Source organism: Chaetura pelagica, unplaced genomic scaffold, assembly GCF_000747805.2.
Source record: "Chaetura pelagica isolate M959 unplaced genomic scaffold, ChaPel_1.0 scaffold159, whole genome shotgun sequence".
Classification (NCBI taxonomy): Eukaryota; Metazoa; Chordata; class Aves; order Apodiformes; family Apodidae; genus Chaetura; species Chaetura pelagica.
In genome coordinates this window covers 6,179,294-6,198,708 of record NW_009954555.1, presented here as the reverse complement: position 1 = coordinate 6,198,708, position 19,415 = coordinate 6,179,294, and the positions used below count along the sequence as shown (strand labels likewise).

Here is a 19,415-nt window from a genome sequence, read left to right as displayed (position 1 = left end):
TGAGCAGTCAGAAATTAGAAAGGTAACCCATTCTGCAAGAAGTCCGTGAAGTCACGGAGGGCAACAGCCTCCCAGTGGAAGATTGTCTTCAAAGTCATGTCAGGAGCACAGGGGTAATGGAGGAAGATTTAACATAACATGTGCAACTGCTCATGTTGGGAAGAGACAGCCAGACAGTGACTACTAGTGTGCAGCAAAGCCAGAGGAATGGAGAATGGGAATTACACCAAGCAGTTTTACCAACACAAGTGCTGTATGTCTTCAGTGTTTCAAGAATGGAGGTGGTTTTCCCTTGTTTTCCAGTGATTTCCCCTTGTTTTCCAGCGATTTCCTCTTGTTTTCCATATTGTCATCAGCCATTGCAGCCTCACAACTTGCTTCCCTCATGTCACATGTAACACAGCCCTTTAAAAAGGAACAATAACATTGTAATTTCAATTCTCCTTTTTATAAGCATATGTTATAGAGTCAAATCCTGATAGCATGGTAAGTTGTGGTCTCTTAAAACCTCTCACCAATGGGCTGAAACCCCTCTAAAAGCAGAGATTGAAAAGATACCTTATTTTCAGAAGCAGGTACTTGCACCTCCAACTTGTCTTAGAAATGAATTACTTGGTTAGTGAAATATACAGTTTTAGCTCTGAGATAAAAAGGCATGTGACTTCCTTGAATTTGAAGGCCTTCTCTCTCAGCTTTATAATCAAGCTGCTCAGTGAAGATTTGGACTGCAGACTGAACAGCAACACCACCAAACAGCCTAAGGCCAAAATGCCTGAATGTACTGAGAGATCAGATTTTTCTTCTGCTTGAGAAATACGATACTGAAATAAAGTATCAAAACAGAAATCCTGCTACTGTCAGAAGCCTGACTGCATTCACAAAGTGATAATCTATACTGGAAACATGACCTACTGCTTAGGAACAGCTTTAGCACTTCAGATATCAAATATTTACATTTGCATTCCAATATATCTCATAACATTTGAGATATAAACATTCAACAGAACCTTCTGTAAGACCACTGGACATAATTTTGCTATCTGAATCAACCATGTGGTCCTAACTACAACAGGACACACAAGATGTTAAATCAACAAGGCATTAGGAAAACAAGGACTAATTTTTCTGGTCTTGTTCTGGAGCCAAGACCAAGGATTTCTCTATTTTCATGCTTGAAGAATAAATACCACAGCTCAGAATGCCACATTTGAAAATCCTAGCACAAAGGGCATGCAGTGCTACAACAGACATTAGTTTTTCTGTTGCATGAGTACATGAATGCAGCCCACTCTCCCTTGAAATTTTCTGTACAACTTACTGGAGCTCTAGATCTCTGTGGGACTAGTTTTGACTTGGTGTTTTCTTCTCCATAGCACGTGGGAGCACTTTAAACAGATGAAGACATTCTCTAACATATACTAATATAAAACAGATACAGTTTATCAGCTTGCCCAAGGGTTATAGTAGATAAAATAATCAGGCGTAAGATACAAAAATTCTTAAAGATGGAATCCACTTACAAAAAGCCAGCTACTGTTGCATTTCTTACTATCTGCCTAAACCTCCTGCCCAATTTTGAGCATTTTTCAGCTTGCTGAACACACCTGCTCTAATCTCCAATGTCCCTGTGTTACATGCTATTCAATTACAGCAACAATCCACTTTATAGGAAAATTAGCAAAAGACAACACCAATAGAAGAAACATCACTAGATATGGACTTTACACTATTTCTATTTATCCCATAGTGTGACTGAGGGAACTTTTCTACACAGAATTTAAATATCTTGGAAAAAAAATGTTCAGTTGAAAGACCTGCATTTTGGCGTTTTTTATCTGGCTACCATACTTGAGCTCATTTCCTCCTCTTATTTACAAGCTAGAAATCACCAGTAGCCCCAGCACTGTGAGATGGCACTGGTCAGAAATGGCACTACTTTTGGCTAGCCATGACATGGATAAGATGCAGATTCCTTTCACAATTCCTTACTTGGGTGCTGATTTGCAGTGGAACAGTCTGAGTCCGAATCCACGTATGCACCTCTGCAAGCTCCTTCTTTTGCCCATCTGTAAACCAAGGTTGCTGCTTCCTCATGACTATCAGCTTCTCCAGATCCTCCTTTAAAACCTCCTCTTTAACTCTGCAGGAAACAGACATCTGTCAACACAGCTGTACTAAATGAAGCACAGTAGGCACTGAAGATAATCACACTGTGAAAGTCTCTTTATCTATGACTGAAGTTTACACAGCATTAGATGTTGAAAAGTAACTACAATTTGTCAGCCTTCATATGCTCTATAAAGCTTCTTTAAAAACTGGTCTGTCACAGGGTTTTTTGTTGGGGCTGTTTGGTATGGGATTTTTAAAATAGTTTTGTGTGTTTTATTTGGCTCTTTAGTTGGTTGTTGCTTTTTTTAAATATGGAATCTCATTACAAATTATATATAAGCCAATTGCAAGCAATTGCAAATAACATGTAAGTATTCTTCCCCTTTATGCACTCAAAGTACTAGACAATAACCAATCCCTTTATTATTTCAGAAAAAAGGTTACATGTCACCCTATTTTAACTGATGGGGAAAACAGGGGAAAATTGTCAAAAGGAAATAATCAGGACTTAAAATGCACAAACAGTAAATTAATACACCTTCTCAGAGTTTCATTGGTATGTGCAGTTTCCATTGTATCATTTTTAATTCTACAGTTCTATGCACAATTCGACTACATGTCAGAAATTGTTGTTTTCCAACCTGTTTGGCATTTGGTAAGTCATTAGAACTTGCTCGGGTGTGTGATTCATCATTGCCCAGGCTGATTCATGTTCGGATTTATGAGCTGTCCCTTTTTCTTCTGCTTTCTGATTCTTCTCTCCTTTGGAAGCTTCAGAAGAATCATTACTTGCAAAATATTTGCTGCTTTTCCCACTACCTGCCAAGAATTACCATGAATCAAATGAATGCAGATGCCTGAGAAAACATGGTAATTCAGCACAAAAAACTAAAAACACCAGTGTTTTTCTGCAAGCTGGTTCTCTAATAGAAGCAGAGGTATTCCCAGATGATTGCTCTAGCAAGTGATTTGAGAATTCTAAGATAAAGTACATTTTATCTAGTTGCTCAAGATCTCTAAAGCTTTTTTTTACTCTTCTCAAAATTAACTGGCTCAACTTCTGTTTCAAGAAGTCCCGCTCTAAACAGATTTACCTTTACTTGAGTAGGATATAAGTGAGTATCTAATGCAGAGAAAAATGATACTGAGCAAAATGACAGAGTAGCTTAGAGGTTAAAGGAACAACATCTTAGATTCCCATTTCCAACGACAGTGACTGAAACAAACTTGGCTTTAGATACTGAAAGTTAGTGAAAAGTAAAGAATACAAGATCCTCTTACTAAGATTTCCCATTACAGTATCTTGTTATCAATTACCAACACATTAACCAGCCATCTAGCACCAAATACCAAATCTTGAACTTCCCTACCTGTGCCACAACCAGAAGTCTTGTTGCAGCCAGAGCCTAAAGAACCAGAAAAAGCTGATTCACTGCCTGATGCTGCTGAACTTGTACCCAACTGGGAGTCCTCGAACAGCAAGCGGTCCGTGAACTCTCTAGGAGCACAATGGCTAGCACTGTTACCACTATCTTCTGGATCATTGCCCTGGAGACAAAAATCGAAACACATCCATGGAAGTTACACATAAGTTTGAAAAAAGAAGTGCATCCATTTACCGATTTTGTCACATATTGACTAAGTTCTCATATCAGTTCAATAGGTTTGGAGTTTCTAGCTCTGAAAATGAATAGCTGTCTGCAACTCAGGACAACACTCTTCATGGATGAAATCAACAAGGATCTGGCCTCTACTGGTTTCTGCTGTAGATTCTTCCCCACTGGGTCAAGATATTGTACTGTTCCATAAGTTAGTACTTTCTGCTGACAAGTGAGCAGGAGCCAGTTCCCTTCATATCCTGTTAGATGGCATTAAGTAGCCACAAACATCAAGAAATGGTGCACTACAGGGAACATGAGAGTCTTCCACTGATTCACTAAGTGAAGCTCACTGCTTAAACAACTATGGGTACATCAACTCCCCTTTCAGGACCCTACCCTGCAGTTTCAGCTGATGCAGCCTTTCCAGCCCAATCTGGATTCAGGAGCCAACATTTTTTTTCCTTGCCTGCAGAGCTCAGATTCCTGCCTCTGAGTTTACCGCGGAGGTTGGAGAGGCCTTTTCTATGCCCATGTATGGAAACCGACCCACACGGATCCCTGTTCTTCGTTCATTAGCTGCATCCCTGGGAGACAGAGGGAGTAATTAGAAGAGTATCTTCCCTTAGTTTTGGTTCTCCACAGAGACTGTGGGACTGGGTGAAAAAAGATGCTAATTGCACAGTACTGACCAAGTTCCACATGCATAAATGCCCCAGACCCAAAATTCTTGGTGACAATTTAATTGAAAAGGCTTCTGCCAAAGTGCTGAGCAAAAGTGGCTTATGGCAGCCTAGACTGGAAGATCTCACATTTCAATCTTTTTCTAAATGCCAACACTGTACTGTAACAAGTTCCCACAAGCTCAAGTATGAAGAGCTTTCTTTGCCTCTTGTGCTATTTGTGCCCTGCAGTCTACATAGCACAGCCACTGGAAAGAGCAGCTAACAAAATCTGGTGATCCTGGTGACTGATCATCATCACTGGTTTTGGTGAATGAGCACTGTGAAAGTCAGTTTCTCCTTTACATTAAAAATTCACATTACTTACACATGTAGCTTCTGCATGCGCTGCGACACCAGCACTAGAGGAGAGCTCCATTGGTTTTGGCAACTCTTCTTGAAGCAAGTTCAGCTGAAGTGGGGAGCTGCTCCGTGAGCTACTCAGCAGCAAGGCCTGGTCACACTGGCCCTCTTGCTGGTCCTCCGTGGATGCGGCAGGAGAGCCTGGAAAGGGCTGATCCACAAAGTGCAGTGGTCCTGGTGATGGAGCAGGAGGGGGGCCTGGAGGTAGTGTAACACATGGATGTGAAGAGGGGGGATAAATGTACTGAGGGCTAGGAAGCAGGACATATTGAGGCGTTTGTGCATACATAGGCAAACTCTGAAAAAACACAGCCATAAATGTGCCTGTGTTTGGAGAGTAAAGTGCTGGGCAGGACAGTGCTTCACAGCATGAGGATGACATGGACTCAGGTTTTAATGAGGGAAAAGCAAGCTCCTCTCCTGCAGAAGAGGCTGGAAAACTAGACAGCAGATCTGAACAGACAGGCAATCCCACTGGATGAACAAAATTCATACTGGAGGAGCTCAGATCAGACATTTCTGAGGGAGAGAATGACTGTTTCTGGATTGTCCTCTTCTCCCATGGAAGACTATTCCTATTTTTACTAGAAGAGTGGCTATCTGAGGACTGTCTCTGAGGTTTCTGCCACTTGAATTTTCCACGTTTGCCTTTTTTACAGCTAGCTGGGCTCATCTGTTTTGAAGGGGAATTTCCTAAGGAGGAAGAAAAAATAGACACATTCACTGAAGTGACAAACCTAGGGAATAAAAATAAGAAATAAAAAGAGAAAACAGAAAAACACACAGAAAATTGTGTGTGGCTTATTCAGAGATCTGATTTTCTTTTGGGTAACTTTTCCACTCACTACAATGATAGATTCACTGCCATATCTACAGTACTTGCCTTCATGTAACTGATTTTCTTATTGATCACTTTGGCTTATCCCAATCAGATCTTCTACATTCCTTCAAGGGAAGGCAATAGAGTACTTGGGATTTGCAGGGTTTGCTGCAATTATTTTCTGCTTTGTGAAAAGTCTAAGATAGTGACACCTGAGATGGAGCAGACCTCCCCTGTGGACAATGCTGTTGTCCAACCCTGGCAGTTCAAAGGAAGCAGAAGCATACTCCACTGCTAGTTTGGTCTTTGTAATTCATCTAGTAAGTCTTTTCTCAAAGCTGCTGCCTACCTTGGCCACAGGAATGTCCATTGTTACTTCTGCTCCCCTGCTGAAGGTAAGTCCTAAATGGAGAGAGCAAGACCCTCTGACGGAACTTGTCAACATAGTTCTGCTCCTCCTTTTGAGTGTGGGCTGACAACGTCTCCTTTGTTAGCCCAACTGGCTTTAAGTCCTCAGGTACCAGAGTGAGACTCTGAGCATTCACAGGAGGCAGCTCAATTTGTTCACTTCCAACAGTAGTATCCTCCATCGTAGTCACTTCTTTGAAGAGGAAAGAAAACATACCACTCACTCTTTACTGTGGCCTTCAGGTGTCACCTCCCACAACACTCAGAGGGTTATACAGAAACCAAATCACATCTGAGCTACGACACAGATACAGGTTGCAGAGGCAGTGGCAAGAAACACCCTTTGCACTAAAAACAACTGAAAAAATTATTTTGCATGGTCTGGAAAACTTCAAATTTACTTTGAAGTTACAGAGGCACTTCCTTCTTCATACTTAGTACAACAGTGGTTAAATAGTCATTCTTACACTTCTTTCTACATTTAAATCAAGTAACACTGGCCCGTTAGGCACTTGTATTTTAATCCTCAACGGCCAAAAGCACATATTGGTGCTTGAAACATGTGACGAAGTTAAAGGGGAAAGGAAATAGTGCACTCTGTTAAAACTACGTAGGTTTTATGAAAACACTGTAAAAATTTCCACTCTCAATCTTCCTTCACAGTGTCCCTAGAAGTACCTTAATTAAATTTCAGCATTCATATTCATGAAAAAGTATCCCAAATAACAAAACTTTCTTACAACATACTTCAGTCTGGGAACCAATGAGTCAAGCCAGTGCTTTCTGAGTGTGAATAGTACCTGATTCAGGATGTGGGACATGCACTATAGTGCTGCTGTAACTGCACTGGCTGGTGACAGACACCACACTTGGAGCCTTGTTGGACAGGGTCAGGTCTGCCAGAGGAGCTCCCACCAGGCCTGCAGTTGTCTCATCTTTCAGCATCTCTTCCCGGTCAGCAGATATTGGAGTTTGGGAATTAACTGCTGAAAGCATAGCAATATCTATTGGTAAATGACAAAGCTTCTACATGGAATTTTGTTCTATCCACTGTGTTCCAAATGCTTCAAGTTTGAATGGTTCAGAAACCACCAGTAACTATGCAGACTATGAAATAAGGCAGTCTTGTCTATATATGGATTTAACACTCATATACCAGTGCAATGTCAGCACATACTAAACATGGCTCACATGAGTGAGAAATGTAAAGTCCATTTAGCAACACCAAGCAAGTTATTTTGATGCACTCTACCTAAAAAGACTTAATACTGTAGCTTATATGCTTAACTGTGAGACCTAGACAAAGTAAGCAAATATTTACCACAACAGTGCCATATAAAAAAATAAATGCTGTGGCTCATATTGTCAGTACGTTTTGTGTTACCTTCCAATGCCTCAACTTCCTGACAACTTTGCTGGACTTGCTTGTCATCTTCTGAAGATGATGATGATGTATTTGCAGAAGATTTACATTTCCTTTTCAATGCTGGAATACTGCAGCTCTCTAGATATCTGAAATAGAAGCATATCACATGAAGCTCTCCCTGCTTTGTATTTTTTCTCCATTTGGAGAGATTAACATTTGAACACTCCAAACAGGAGATTCAGGGGTAAATTAGTGTTTTAAATTCACTGCAGGAAGCTCTGGACACATCTGCTTTCCAAGGAGTATTTTAAATAAAATCTACCAATTACTCTTAAAAAAAACAAACAACCACCACCAAGGGGAAAAAAAAAAACAACCCCACACAAGAAAAAAAAATCACTATCCAGTGGGTTAAAAAGTACCATTTAAAAAATAATACCATTTAAAAATAAATGTCATTTTACAAATTATATAAGCACTGTCTTATACAGATGTTCTCAAAGTGCATATTGAGAAGATATGGACACATTATGCCCACCAAAATTCTCTTAAACTCCTACTGTGCCAATAGTGAAACTAGCAGTAAACAAACATCAAGGGCTGCTAACAGAGTCTTAGGCTACTGTGTAATTCAAATTAACTGAGCATTGGGATGGATTGCCCAGAGAGGCAGAAAACTTTACAAACGACCCCAAATTTATCTCACAACTCAAAATCCAGACAGTTTAGACCAATGCAAACTGCTTGGATATTTATCTTCCACCAATCAATCTTAAACTTCTACCACTAAAATTGCTTCATAATTTATTACCTGATGATACTATCAACACAATTGATCTGCTGATAGGAAGGAACACGTGGAGACTTCTTTGAATCCCCATAAAATGCACTGCCTGGTTCTTCTGTGCTATCACTTCTCAATGTCTGAAGAAAACAGGAAGGGGTGTGCCTCTTCCCTAGAAAAAAAGAAATCCTCATACTCCTCTCAAAGGCATCACTGCCCCCCACCATATATTCTGGGATACATACATATTTTACAGGAATATATACAGCCTATGACAGCACAACTCTTATTACTGAGTTATTCTGCATTTTCATCTCAAATCACATTTCAAGGCAGGGGAGGGAGAAGGGGAAAGAAAGCCTACAAGAAAAAAAAATCCCACACAGCACCTTAAACATCCACTCAGAACAACTAGTAAGCAGAAAGAAAATAGCTCAGGAAAAAAATTCTATTTAAACTGTAAACAAAACTTTTATCTGAATGTATACATCATGGAATCCAACCCGTTATTAAACGGTAATTTACAGCTTTTCAGAGCATAGATACACTGGACAGAGTAGTATCAACACTGACAGTGCAGCCCTCTTATCAACAAGACCAGGAGACAGTTAAAACTTTTGTAGAGTATCACAATGCAAAATGTTTTAATACAGATTCCTATTATATTGGACGAAGAATCCAGTTTTCTCCATATACTTGTACTAGATACTAACTGCAAATATTGTGCATTAGCATAACATTAAGCACACAATCACTAAATCACTAGTTCAGTGGGAAGTGGAGCAGTGTTTTTCCAATCTCTGGATTAAGTCTAAGAGTCCACATAAAGTAACAAAGGGAAACTTCCCTAGTAGACTTATATTTGCTACAAGCAAGTTTACGTTTTCACTAGAGTATGTTAAAATAAAGTAAAAGTCTGTTATCCTAGAGAGAGATAGTCCTCCATATCCCAGGGAGCAGTTCAAAAGTTAATGAATCTGCTGAAGTTTTTTTTGGGAGTGTGTCTTGGGTTTTGGTTTGGTTTTTTTGGTTGGCTGGCTTTTGTTTTGTTGTGATTTTTTTTTGTTTTCTTTGTTTTGGGTTTTGTTTGTTTGTTTTTGTTGTTTGTTTTGGTTTTGGTTTTGTTTTGTAAGAAAACCCAACCAACCAAAGTACTTCTTACATTTAAGTCACTCTAAAATGCTATCTTAAGTTCTTCAGCACAACACCAGTTAGCCAAACTCATGGCTGTAGATCTACAGGAGTTCATGTTACCTTAAGGATCATAATTCCATCAACTTACCTCCTAGGATTTCTGAGCTCATATCCTGTTCATCTCCATTCTGTGGCTTGCTCCTTGATGCAATATACAGCTGCTGTCCCAGATTCTTTATTCGGTTGACATCTGCACAAACTTGTTGCAACGTCATCTTGAGATATGTGAAAATGTGAAGTCAGAATTAAAATTAACAAAAAGAGGCCAATGGGAGACCATTAAGATGGGTTTGGGTTCCTGTATTCTCCAAACTGAAAGGGAGTAGACTGTCAGCCTAAGCCTGGTGTCTATTGGTGTTTGTAAATTCCACAAATCTTATGATCATGCTTCATTTAATTAACTATGATAAAGCTCAAACAGCCTCAGCATTTAAATGTTTTAATACTGGTGCTAGCCTTGAGAGTGGGAAGAAGATGATGACTTGACCAGGAGTCTCACAAGGAAATCAGGTAAACCCAATGCTTGTTTTAGGACAGCACTGTTTCTACACCCCACCTCTAGTGCCACTTTTAAAATAAAATAAGCAAACAGAAACCTCTCCACATGCATCAATCCTCTTTCTGGTTCCAGAGTTCTACTTTTTCCCCGAGTCTGCTGGTTCTTTGAGTAGGCTGATCTTGAGCAAATTTTCAATTTACTTCAGCGAACTACCATAGCAGTTATATGTTCATTCTAGCCAGCAAAATTAAGTGCAAAATACAAAAGCCAAGTGTTCTGTAACTGACCAATGTATGGACATTTGCCTTGAACATTGCTCTATCTTCTCACTTCAGTAAAATTCATTACAAGTAGCACGTATGTATACAGTAAAAGCTTTTATTTTTAAAACTCTATTTTTACTACTCTGCAGGCAGTGACACATTATAGACTTACTGGTTCCTGTATTTCCTCTGCACAATTCCCATTGGAGTCACTTGAAGATGCTATGCTGATATAGTGCTCATAAGAGCCATTGCTTCCAAGGCTTCCATAACCACTGGAAACATTGCTATGAACTGGCTGTATCAGGGGGAAAAAAATAGTAAATGATCTTGCTCTTAGTAAAAAAAAAAAAAAAAAAAAAAGAGGGCAACAACATACTTTGTAACACAGAACTTCAAATAAATGAAGAAAATTAAGTGAAAAGTCAGTATTGCTCTGGGGTCTACACTTGCTTGGGAAAAAATTCTCTACCATGCTTAAAGCCATTTCAGGATGCAGATCTGTACGTTTCAACATAAAGACTGGCAAATACGGCAAACAAAATATTTTTTTGTAATCAGGTGGGCTACCCAGAGCCATATTTTTTATGCTGTCACACAAGCCTGTCCTCATTTAGAACTTTTCTTTCAGACCTTTTAGAAGATCATCCCCAAATTAGCCTGCTAAACAAACTCAGCCTCTCATTCAGAAGGCCAGCCAGTGTTCCAGAATTCCTTCATCTTCCTTACCTGCAGAAGCAGCTTGTAGATTTGTCCTTGCAATTCTCTTATCTCTTTCTCAACACTGCTTGTTTTCTTATTTCTTGCAGCAAACACATCTTCATTCAAAGGACTTCTGAAGAGAGCAACAAAATTTCACTATTATTTTTAATTTGATGCGGAAATGGTAGTTATAAATGGCGTCAGAACAGATTATTTTTAAAACCATAATTGTTTTATTTTAACTGCTTTACTTTACACAAAGAGATGCAATCTGTTCCACCAGCAGCTCTGCTAGGGTAGTGGGGCAGTGCTATGAGAGAAGTGCTTCATATGAAGCCCCAGTGAATCAGTACACCAGCACAGTGACACCAGTTAAGGCTGACGACCATCTACCCCCTCTGCCTCCTTCAGAAGACAACTCACACCCCATAAGATCTTGATTAAAAGATCCCTTTGAGAAGTCAAAAGGCATCCCAAAAAGTCATTTCCTAGAAAAGAAACCAGGTAAGAGGGAGTCAGACAGTCATAGTTTCAAATATCTAGGAAACTAAGGAGAAACATCTGAAAAATTAACCTGTGCATTCAATACTACTCGCATTTTTAAAAGAGGTTATCTTGGTAGATATTTACATTCTGTATCAAGTGAATGTTTCAGAAGAAAACAAGCTACAAGATTCTCTGGGTGACATGTCTGTCAATTAACCTTTTTTTGTGAGCCAATCATGAACCAATATCAATTATTTGTTAAAGCAATCTACTTCTTACATTGCTTTTTAGCTTTTAGTTGACCCATCTAAAACTGGTATTTTGATTCAGACATACCCATTGTCACAGCATTTGGATATCAACTGTGTGCAAAAACATATACTAAAACAAGTTGCTTTGCCTTTTACTTTGAAGTAATTTACTTATTTTCATATTTAATAAACAAGACTAATGCTTTTCTGAAAGAATGGGCTGCAAGACAGATGCTATGTAGTTGTCACAGACTGCAGGAGCAACATTATGCCTCTAGTTCAGTACTGAGACTCTTTTGTTTTGCAGAGTATTCAAGGAAAAGCGCTACAATAAATCAATTCAACAGCTGACTTACGTCCGGACTTTGTGTCGGCCAATGATGAACACTACTTTCCTGCTCCAAGGATTCACAAAACTGGACCAGCTGGTATCAAGTATGACATAATCCCCATTTTGAGTACAAAATCTAATAGGTAAATGTTCAAAAGGAGGCTGGCCAGCAAATTTCAGGACTGAAAAAAACAATCAACAAACAAGGTTCAGTTTACATAATGATGCAGTAATGGAAGCACAAACACTAATGACTGCAGTCCTTCAAATCTTTTGGTTTGAATTTGCTTTGATCTCAAAGTGGTTGCTTTAATCCATTAATTAATTTATTTTTGTCTAGACTGCAGATCAGTCACATGTTAAGCAACAGGATAATAAAATGTTGAGGAAATGTTAAAACCAACAGAAATTCATCTTAAAGCAACTGTACTTACTTTTCCGGTGAACAGCAACCATCAAAGCACGATCTTCTGGGTGCATATACAGAAGTATGGACGTTCCAATTAAATCTTGAGGTAAGTAACCCAACAAAGGTACTGCTCTGAAACCCGAATACATTACCACTGATTATAATATAGTTTCAAGTATTTATATCCTTAAGCCTTTGCTTGTCAGTCAAGTCACCATGCGTGATCTACAATGGAATGAACTAAGCCTACAGAACAACTTCCAGCCCAACTGATAATCCTCCAGTGCAACACAGACACGTTAATACCAAGGACAAACATTTCTCTGCCTGGAGATCTAACAGATTCTCACATTTGCAGGCAGTTTTGTGCTTGTCCATGTTTAAAAAAAAAAAAAAAGTCTTGAAGAAAGAGGTCACAGGCAAAATGTCAGCAAGAAATCTGACACAGATTCTGCAAAGTGTGTTGTAAAAACACACTTGTGGCTTTGCAGAAGACAGCTTTCATCTGGCCAAATTTATTTGACAAGCTCAGCTGTACCCTCACACTGTGAAAGCTGACTTTTACCATAGGTCCCTGTTGCTGTGGATAACAAAAACTGCCTGCAGTTCTGTTTAATTCACATTTTAAGTCAACAAAGATTAGATCTGTGAGGTTCTAGATGTTTTCCATGAGCAGACTAACATAAAACTACTTTGTTTAATTACATATTGCCAATTGCACAGTTGAACTACTGCACTTGGGTTTCCAACTGCATCGCCAAAGGATTTTTTGTTACCTCTTCATACACACCTCACAGGTCTTAAGATTCAAATCTCACCTGTCATCTATCTCAAGAAAAACACATCCAGGGGTGTGAGTGGTGGTGAAGATTCTTTTATCCATAGGAATTCGAGGAGCTAATAGGAAAATAAATATTTACTGAAACAAAATACACATTAAGACAGAAAACTTGCTTCTTTTGCTCATTACAGAGTTACTGGCTCCTGAACCTTTTAATTCCTCACTGCTTTCTGACCAGTAACCCACAGAAACACTACAAATTTTTAGGTGTTACAGACTTCTCTGAAAAATAGTGTGAAGAGGTCAAATGCTTTGGGTCCTTGCAAAGAAGGCACAGATGCTCTGAATTTGCATGCATGCACACACACAAACTGGAAGCTACAAGGGTGAAATTATCCAAGGACAAGTTCTAAACAAAGGAAATTGTATACTGCATTTTCCTACTGGTTGTTTATTTTCACCGTAGTCCCCTGACTTACCTTCATATCCAGAGTGAATTTTCTCAGCCAAAGCTAAGCAGCAGGATTCTGCATCCACGTGGATAGAAGTACACACATGGACCAAGTACGGGGTGATTCGGAAGGGGTAACAACATGTTTCTTGTTCTTGATCTTTACCACCCCTGAGGAAAAGTAAAAGGGATTAACACACTGGTTCTGAGACTCAGATACTTTACTGCACGGAGGAGTAACCTTGAGCACACAGACCTAGATAATTAGACTCTGCCAAGGTTCTGTGCACATTTCCTTGGCATCCAAGGTTAACATTCAGCAATATTGATCTTGCTCCACTTAAAACCAAGTAAGTGTTTTGCCTCCAATACTTGCATTCAGAGGCTATTCTAGAAATGCCGTTAGTCCAACAGTTAAAAGACCACCTTCCGATTCTCAGCCCAAACGTGTTCTCAAAGAACCACTAATCTCCTTCAAGCTACACAGTTATTTTTCTGTTTGTTATTTATCCTGTACCATTTTTAGGAAAAAAACAAATAACAAAAAACAAAAACTGTCTCGCTCAAGTTTTTTTTAACCAACCTAAATAAGACCCCTCCAGCCACAGTTCACAAGCAGCAGTAGTCCTTTGTCCTCCCCAAACATGTGTCAGCAGTAGCAGTACACAACACTTCAGCTGAGCTCTGGCTTTGTAGCAACCGCGTTAGCAACTGCCTGTTTCTATTCCAAGTGCTTCTTCATCTATTACAATTGCAGTATGTATCTTGCCTCTCTCTGACAGATAGAACGGCAATTATTTTTTTTCCATTACCACTTAAACTAAGTTACTTTTTACTCCACAATTAGCTTTGTGAAGCGTTCCTCAAGAGATACTTGTGTCATAAAATTACTGACAGCTCCTCCTTTTGGAAAAAAAAAAATACAGACAATTGGAACTTGAACATAGCAGAATTTTAACCCTCAAAAAGGAATTTTCATAATTAAACCTCGTATGGGCTTGTGAAAAAATATTTTTACTCAGGAAGCCCACACATGATGAGAGATATGAAAATCTGAAGAAAAAACACTGCAAAATGTTTCTGTATTCTACAAACAGTTCGCTCAACTTAAAACCAGTATCTGTCCTCCTATATTTATGCCAAGTGCCCTTACACAGTTCAAGAGACAAAAAAGATTTTAGAGCCTGGGATTGTGAAACACAGATGAGCAAATCACTGACTGATTGGAAGATGGAATAAGTATTAGATCTGCTCAGAAGCAAACAGTTCTTATTGAAATCAAGAGATTACCTGAGTTTGGAACAAAAGTGAGGATTACAAGCCAATCTCTTTTTTTTTTTTTCTTCTTTTAGCACTAAGATTAGCCAGGCACAAAGCAACAAACTCCATCCATAATGACAGAAAGTAGTAGCTCATTATTTAGGCCTCATACTGGCACTCAGGTGTCTGAGTTTCTGTTACTGCCTTTTGTCACAAACTCTCCTGCAATATTCAGAAAAAAACCCTTTGCCTTTGCTCTCAAAGTGTAAAAACGAGCGCAGCAAATTTTCACACAATCATTACTCTCCTGCACAACAGTGCTGAAAGAAACTGACAGATCCAAAAGAAACATTTATGAATAGTTTTCCTTCTATCTCCATTCAAGTTTCAGCATTGCTGTGTGAAAGATACTCAAAACGTCCTGCTGGATGCCAGTATTAAATGCAGTAAGTCAATTCTGTAATGGAGCTGCACGAACTCACACTGGTCAGTTCTGACAAGAGAACACTGTTTCTGCCCAATGCTGTACCCGCTGCCCAACCCTCACCAACAAAAAATTATAATAATGTACTTGCCTGATCCTGCAGAAAAATGATTTCACCTGGGCATATTCACACAGAGATGCTAATAAATAGAACACATATTGAAAGTACCAGTTAATATCGTTAAAAAGGCCACATCAGAACTATTTTATATCCTGCATCCTCCAGACCTTCTGAGGAAGACCCAAGCCTCACAACCTGCTCTTCATGAACTACTGAATTAGCTGTTCAACACTCTGCTCCCAGCTCTAATGTTATTTCTCTTTTCCATCCTGCTCACTTTTGATGAAATGACTCACCTGGAACTAAATGAAGAGAAAATACGTATGATCTACAAAGCTCCTTTCCTCAATGCATCACTATAGAAAAGAAAGGCGAAAACTCCTGGCTGAGCCATGTAACTACACTAAACAATATAACGTACTAAATGTATATTGTAATTATATACAGCCAGGAGTTACAGGGAGAAGAAAACTCAGTAACAGTTCACAGCAAGAAAATAACACCAACTCAGTAGGGGTGCCACTGCTCCTTTGGGTAAGAACATAACTGGCTTCCAAACCATGGAATCACTGGCATGTTAGTGTTAGCAGCCTCTGATGTCTCACACCCTTTGGTGGCAAGGACCTTTGATTTCCCAGGTCTGATGCCAGAACAGCCCAATGGCTAGGTGGGCAAAAGACAAGGCCATGGCACGTGAACTACAATGTAACTGGTCACAGGACTGAAAGTCACCACTTAAGCACATCCAGCAATGAATGGCAAGTCAGCCTGAAACTTGCTATGTTCACGGCAGGCTGCACACAGACCATAAGGATGAGGCACCTAAGCAACCATAAGATGTAGCTCAAACAACTATAAACTCACAATTATACCTTTCGTTTCTTATAAAAAGCAGCCACTGGAATTTGGAATTAGTAAGGCAGCACACAAAACAGTGAAATATGTGCCTTTTACTTACCCCAAGTAAGAGTTAAGCCTCTTATGAGGCTTATTTAGGACTAGCTGTATAGGTATTCAATTTTTTTGAAGTGGAATGGGAACAAGTGTTGCCTAGACATACTGCTAGCATAAGCATTTAAAACTAACAACTACTCTATCCCCATTCTGCAAAGACAGGCAGGCAGACACATACAGCATTTAACAGCACTGCCAAGTCCCACCTGTTTGACTTTCCATGTTCCAAAGTGGCAGGTGGGACTGGTCAGTGTGTGTGTAGAACACACTAACATCCTGAGGGACAAGCAGCTCGACAAACCGGCAGGAGTCCAACACTTTCTTCTGACAGTTTAGAATGGATGCTGCCTGCTCAGAAATATGCACCATGCGTCCCGAAAGCAAGGAAAACACAGCCACAAATGTGTCCTGGAAAACAAACATTGTTAAAGGCAATCCTTCCCCAACACATGGTAGCAATACTTTAAGGATTAAACAAACAAACAAAAAACCCCAAAACCAAATCAACCAACCCAGAACGACCACAAACCACCAAGTAAGACAGAGGCTAAGAAATGTGTTCTTAAGCTAGTATCCAATAAAAAGTTGTGCATAAGCTACTACAGTCTCCAGTGCTATAGTAGCTTACGATTTTAAAATGCTAATAGGACTGCAATGTCAAAACTGCAACTACAGTGATGGTTGCCATTGTCCAGAATGACTGGTTATCACTCCACAGTTCTCCCCAAATTTTAAGAGTATTCACATAATTCCACATATAGAAATATTCTGAACACTTTTCAAGTCAAAAGCATTGGAAAAACTTCAGATGTCATCTGACAGCACTGAGTCTCAAGAAACACTCTCTTCTTTGAAGCAGCGCCAGAAAGCATGACACACATAGCAAATAATTAAAAAAAAAAATTAAATCCAGGAGTACAAATAGAAACCAAAGTTCCTCACAACTATGGACTTCATCAGCTTTGAAAACATTCTGCTAGGTCTGTGTCAAGAGATTACTATGCTGTAAATGCATTCTCAAAAATATATTTGTTGCTTCTAGCAAGAAGAGAAAAAAATAAAAAAATATATTTTTTTACTTACTGCTGCTGAGTACCCTGAGTCAGCACAGATAAGAAACAGTCTTGATCTGTATTTAAAAACACAAAGGCCTGTCTGGCTAAAACTTATAGGCTTTTCAATTTTACACATTCTATTTCCACAAAACAATGTAAGCAGACGAAGTAGTGAGATGTCAAGTGATTAATTCCTTAAGTATGCCTGGATTCCTTACTGTGTTTTTTGGAGTGTGTTCGGATGCAACTGCCACCAACTCCTCTATGCTGTATGTCATCACATCTGTCTGAAACACTCTTCGGTCATTCAGAGCCTGGAAAAAGTCATTGTTTGCTAATTGAAAAAAAAAAAAAAAACAAACAGGAAAAGCAAAACAAACACAAGGAAGTCAGTAAGGAGACTATTTTGAAAGTATTCTTACAGCCCTTGTACTTTTGTCATCATTTTGGTGAAGTCCAAGGTGAGGTGAGGAAAGTCTGTGTAGTGACAAAGGAAAAAGGAATACTGATTACACTACTGGAGCATGAAGAAGAAGAAAGGACAGAATGTGACGGCAAAAGAACAATTTTAGCTACTAACAATTTTAGCTACTTAATTCTGTTGGAAACACAGATTATCCAATAATTCTCAAAGTGAGGCATGAATGCTTTTTTCCAATATATAGACAAAGTTATTAGTAAGCAGCTATAGATATAGGATTCTTAAGAAAAGAGAAGCAGTAGGTGGGCATTTTAAAAGAAAAGATAACATGATTTTTAAAAAGGCAACAAAAAAACCAAACAACCCACAGTGCTTCAGAAAGTCAACTGTCTGCAGGACAGCTGTTTTCATGTTGTTTGTTAGCAGATATGTTTATTCAAACCAAGCTGCTGTACAGCTTCTATGCTTCCAGATTTTTTCCACACGTACCTTGGACCTGTTGGACACACTGCAAGGCATAATTGAGAGCACTGATGGTGCTAGACTTGCTGGAACTCCTTTTCTCTTCAGGCAAACACCTTTTCATTTCTTGGATCATCATCATCAGATCTCTGTGAGACTGGCTCCAATTCAGCTGCTCACTGCGAAAGACAGGTTAAACTTTACCAGAGACTTCTGGTATAGGAGCTTCTCTTCTGTCAACTACTTAAAATTATTCACTAAATTACCTGTTTATGGGCTTGGCCACAGAGTCACAGAATAGCCAGAAATGTCCTAATGCTCACTGACTGTATTTCCTGTTCTATCTTAATAAGCAGTTAATTTCCTCAAAACACAAACTGATTCTAATCCTACACAAGACACCCAAACACCATAACTTTAAATAACTTTTGCCCACTCTTAGTACATACATCACTAAATAAGCTCAAGTACTGCACATTAACTTTACACTGCATAAGCTATAGCTATTGAATGTCTTTTTTATTAAAAAAAATATGTTTTTTCATAAAATTAATGAGATTTCAGAAAAAAAATTATTTAAGTAGTTTGTGCTTTACTACTGGTCAATGCAGTCTTTAGATTAAGTAAATATGGAAGCCACAAAAGTGTCAGTGACGTGTCTGGAACAGCCAATCTAAGAATCAGGCAAACAGCTTATGAGGAGCCATGGAGCAGCAATCTCATCTACACGTGATACCATTATAAACACCACGGGCTGCGATTCAGACAACCTCTCCCGGTGTACTGAGCCTCAAGAAGAAACCCGGGTCTTTGTCTCTGGCTTCAGTCATCTGCTCAAGTTCAGCACACCAGTTCAAGCGGTCGGACCACCGGTCGCAAAGAGTTACCTGTTAACTTTGCTCTGCCTCACGAAACTTCCAGCTGAACAGCCCTTGGGTTCGCGGCTGCAGCAGTCGGTTCTGATGGAGCCGGGCCCGTTAAACTCTGCTCCGCTGGAGCCGGTTCCCACACACACCGCGCGCCCCGATCCTGCGTCCCCCCGGCGCTCCCCCTCCGGCCTCCCGGTGCCTACAGGGCCGATCGCCTCCTCCCGCACGACCCTGGTCCCTGCAGCCGGGGACCAACTTGCGCCGCGTTCCGAGCTGCCGCCTCGGAGCCTGCCCACGTCCATCTCCGATCCG

General features: G+C 39.6%; 1 protein-coding gene across 1 annotated transcript; it reads right to left on the bottom strand.

Annotated features, from left to right (window-relative positions):
• Positions 1 to 261: 261 nt before the first annotated feature.
• PER3 (period circadian clock 3) lies at positions 262 to 18,406 on the bottom strand. Its single transcript, XM_010005309.1, has 20 exons — positions 18,262 to 18,406; positions 17,570 to 17,685; positions 16,503 to 16,704; positions 15,373 to 15,421; positions 13,566 to 13,708; positions 13,124 to 13,202; positions 12,331 to 12,437; positions 11,922 to 12,078; positions 10,856 to 10,961; positions 10,299 to 10,424; positions 9,453 to 9,579; positions 8,198 to 8,342; positions 7,405 to 7,532; positions 6,821 to 7,024; positions 5,962 to 6,213; positions 4,758 to 5,485; positions 3,480 to 3,657; positions 2,751 to 2,928; positions 1,990 to 2,140; positions 262 to 405 (listed from the first exon to the last, which is right to left on the bottom strand). The coding sequence occupies exons 1-20, from the start codon at positions 18,374 to 18,376 to the stop codon at positions 262 to 264; spliced, it is 3,435 nt and encodes a 1,144-aa protein (XP_010003611.1). The 5' UTR covers positions 18,377 to 18,406.
• Between the last annotated feature and the right edge of the window lie 1,009 nt (positions 18,407 to 19,415).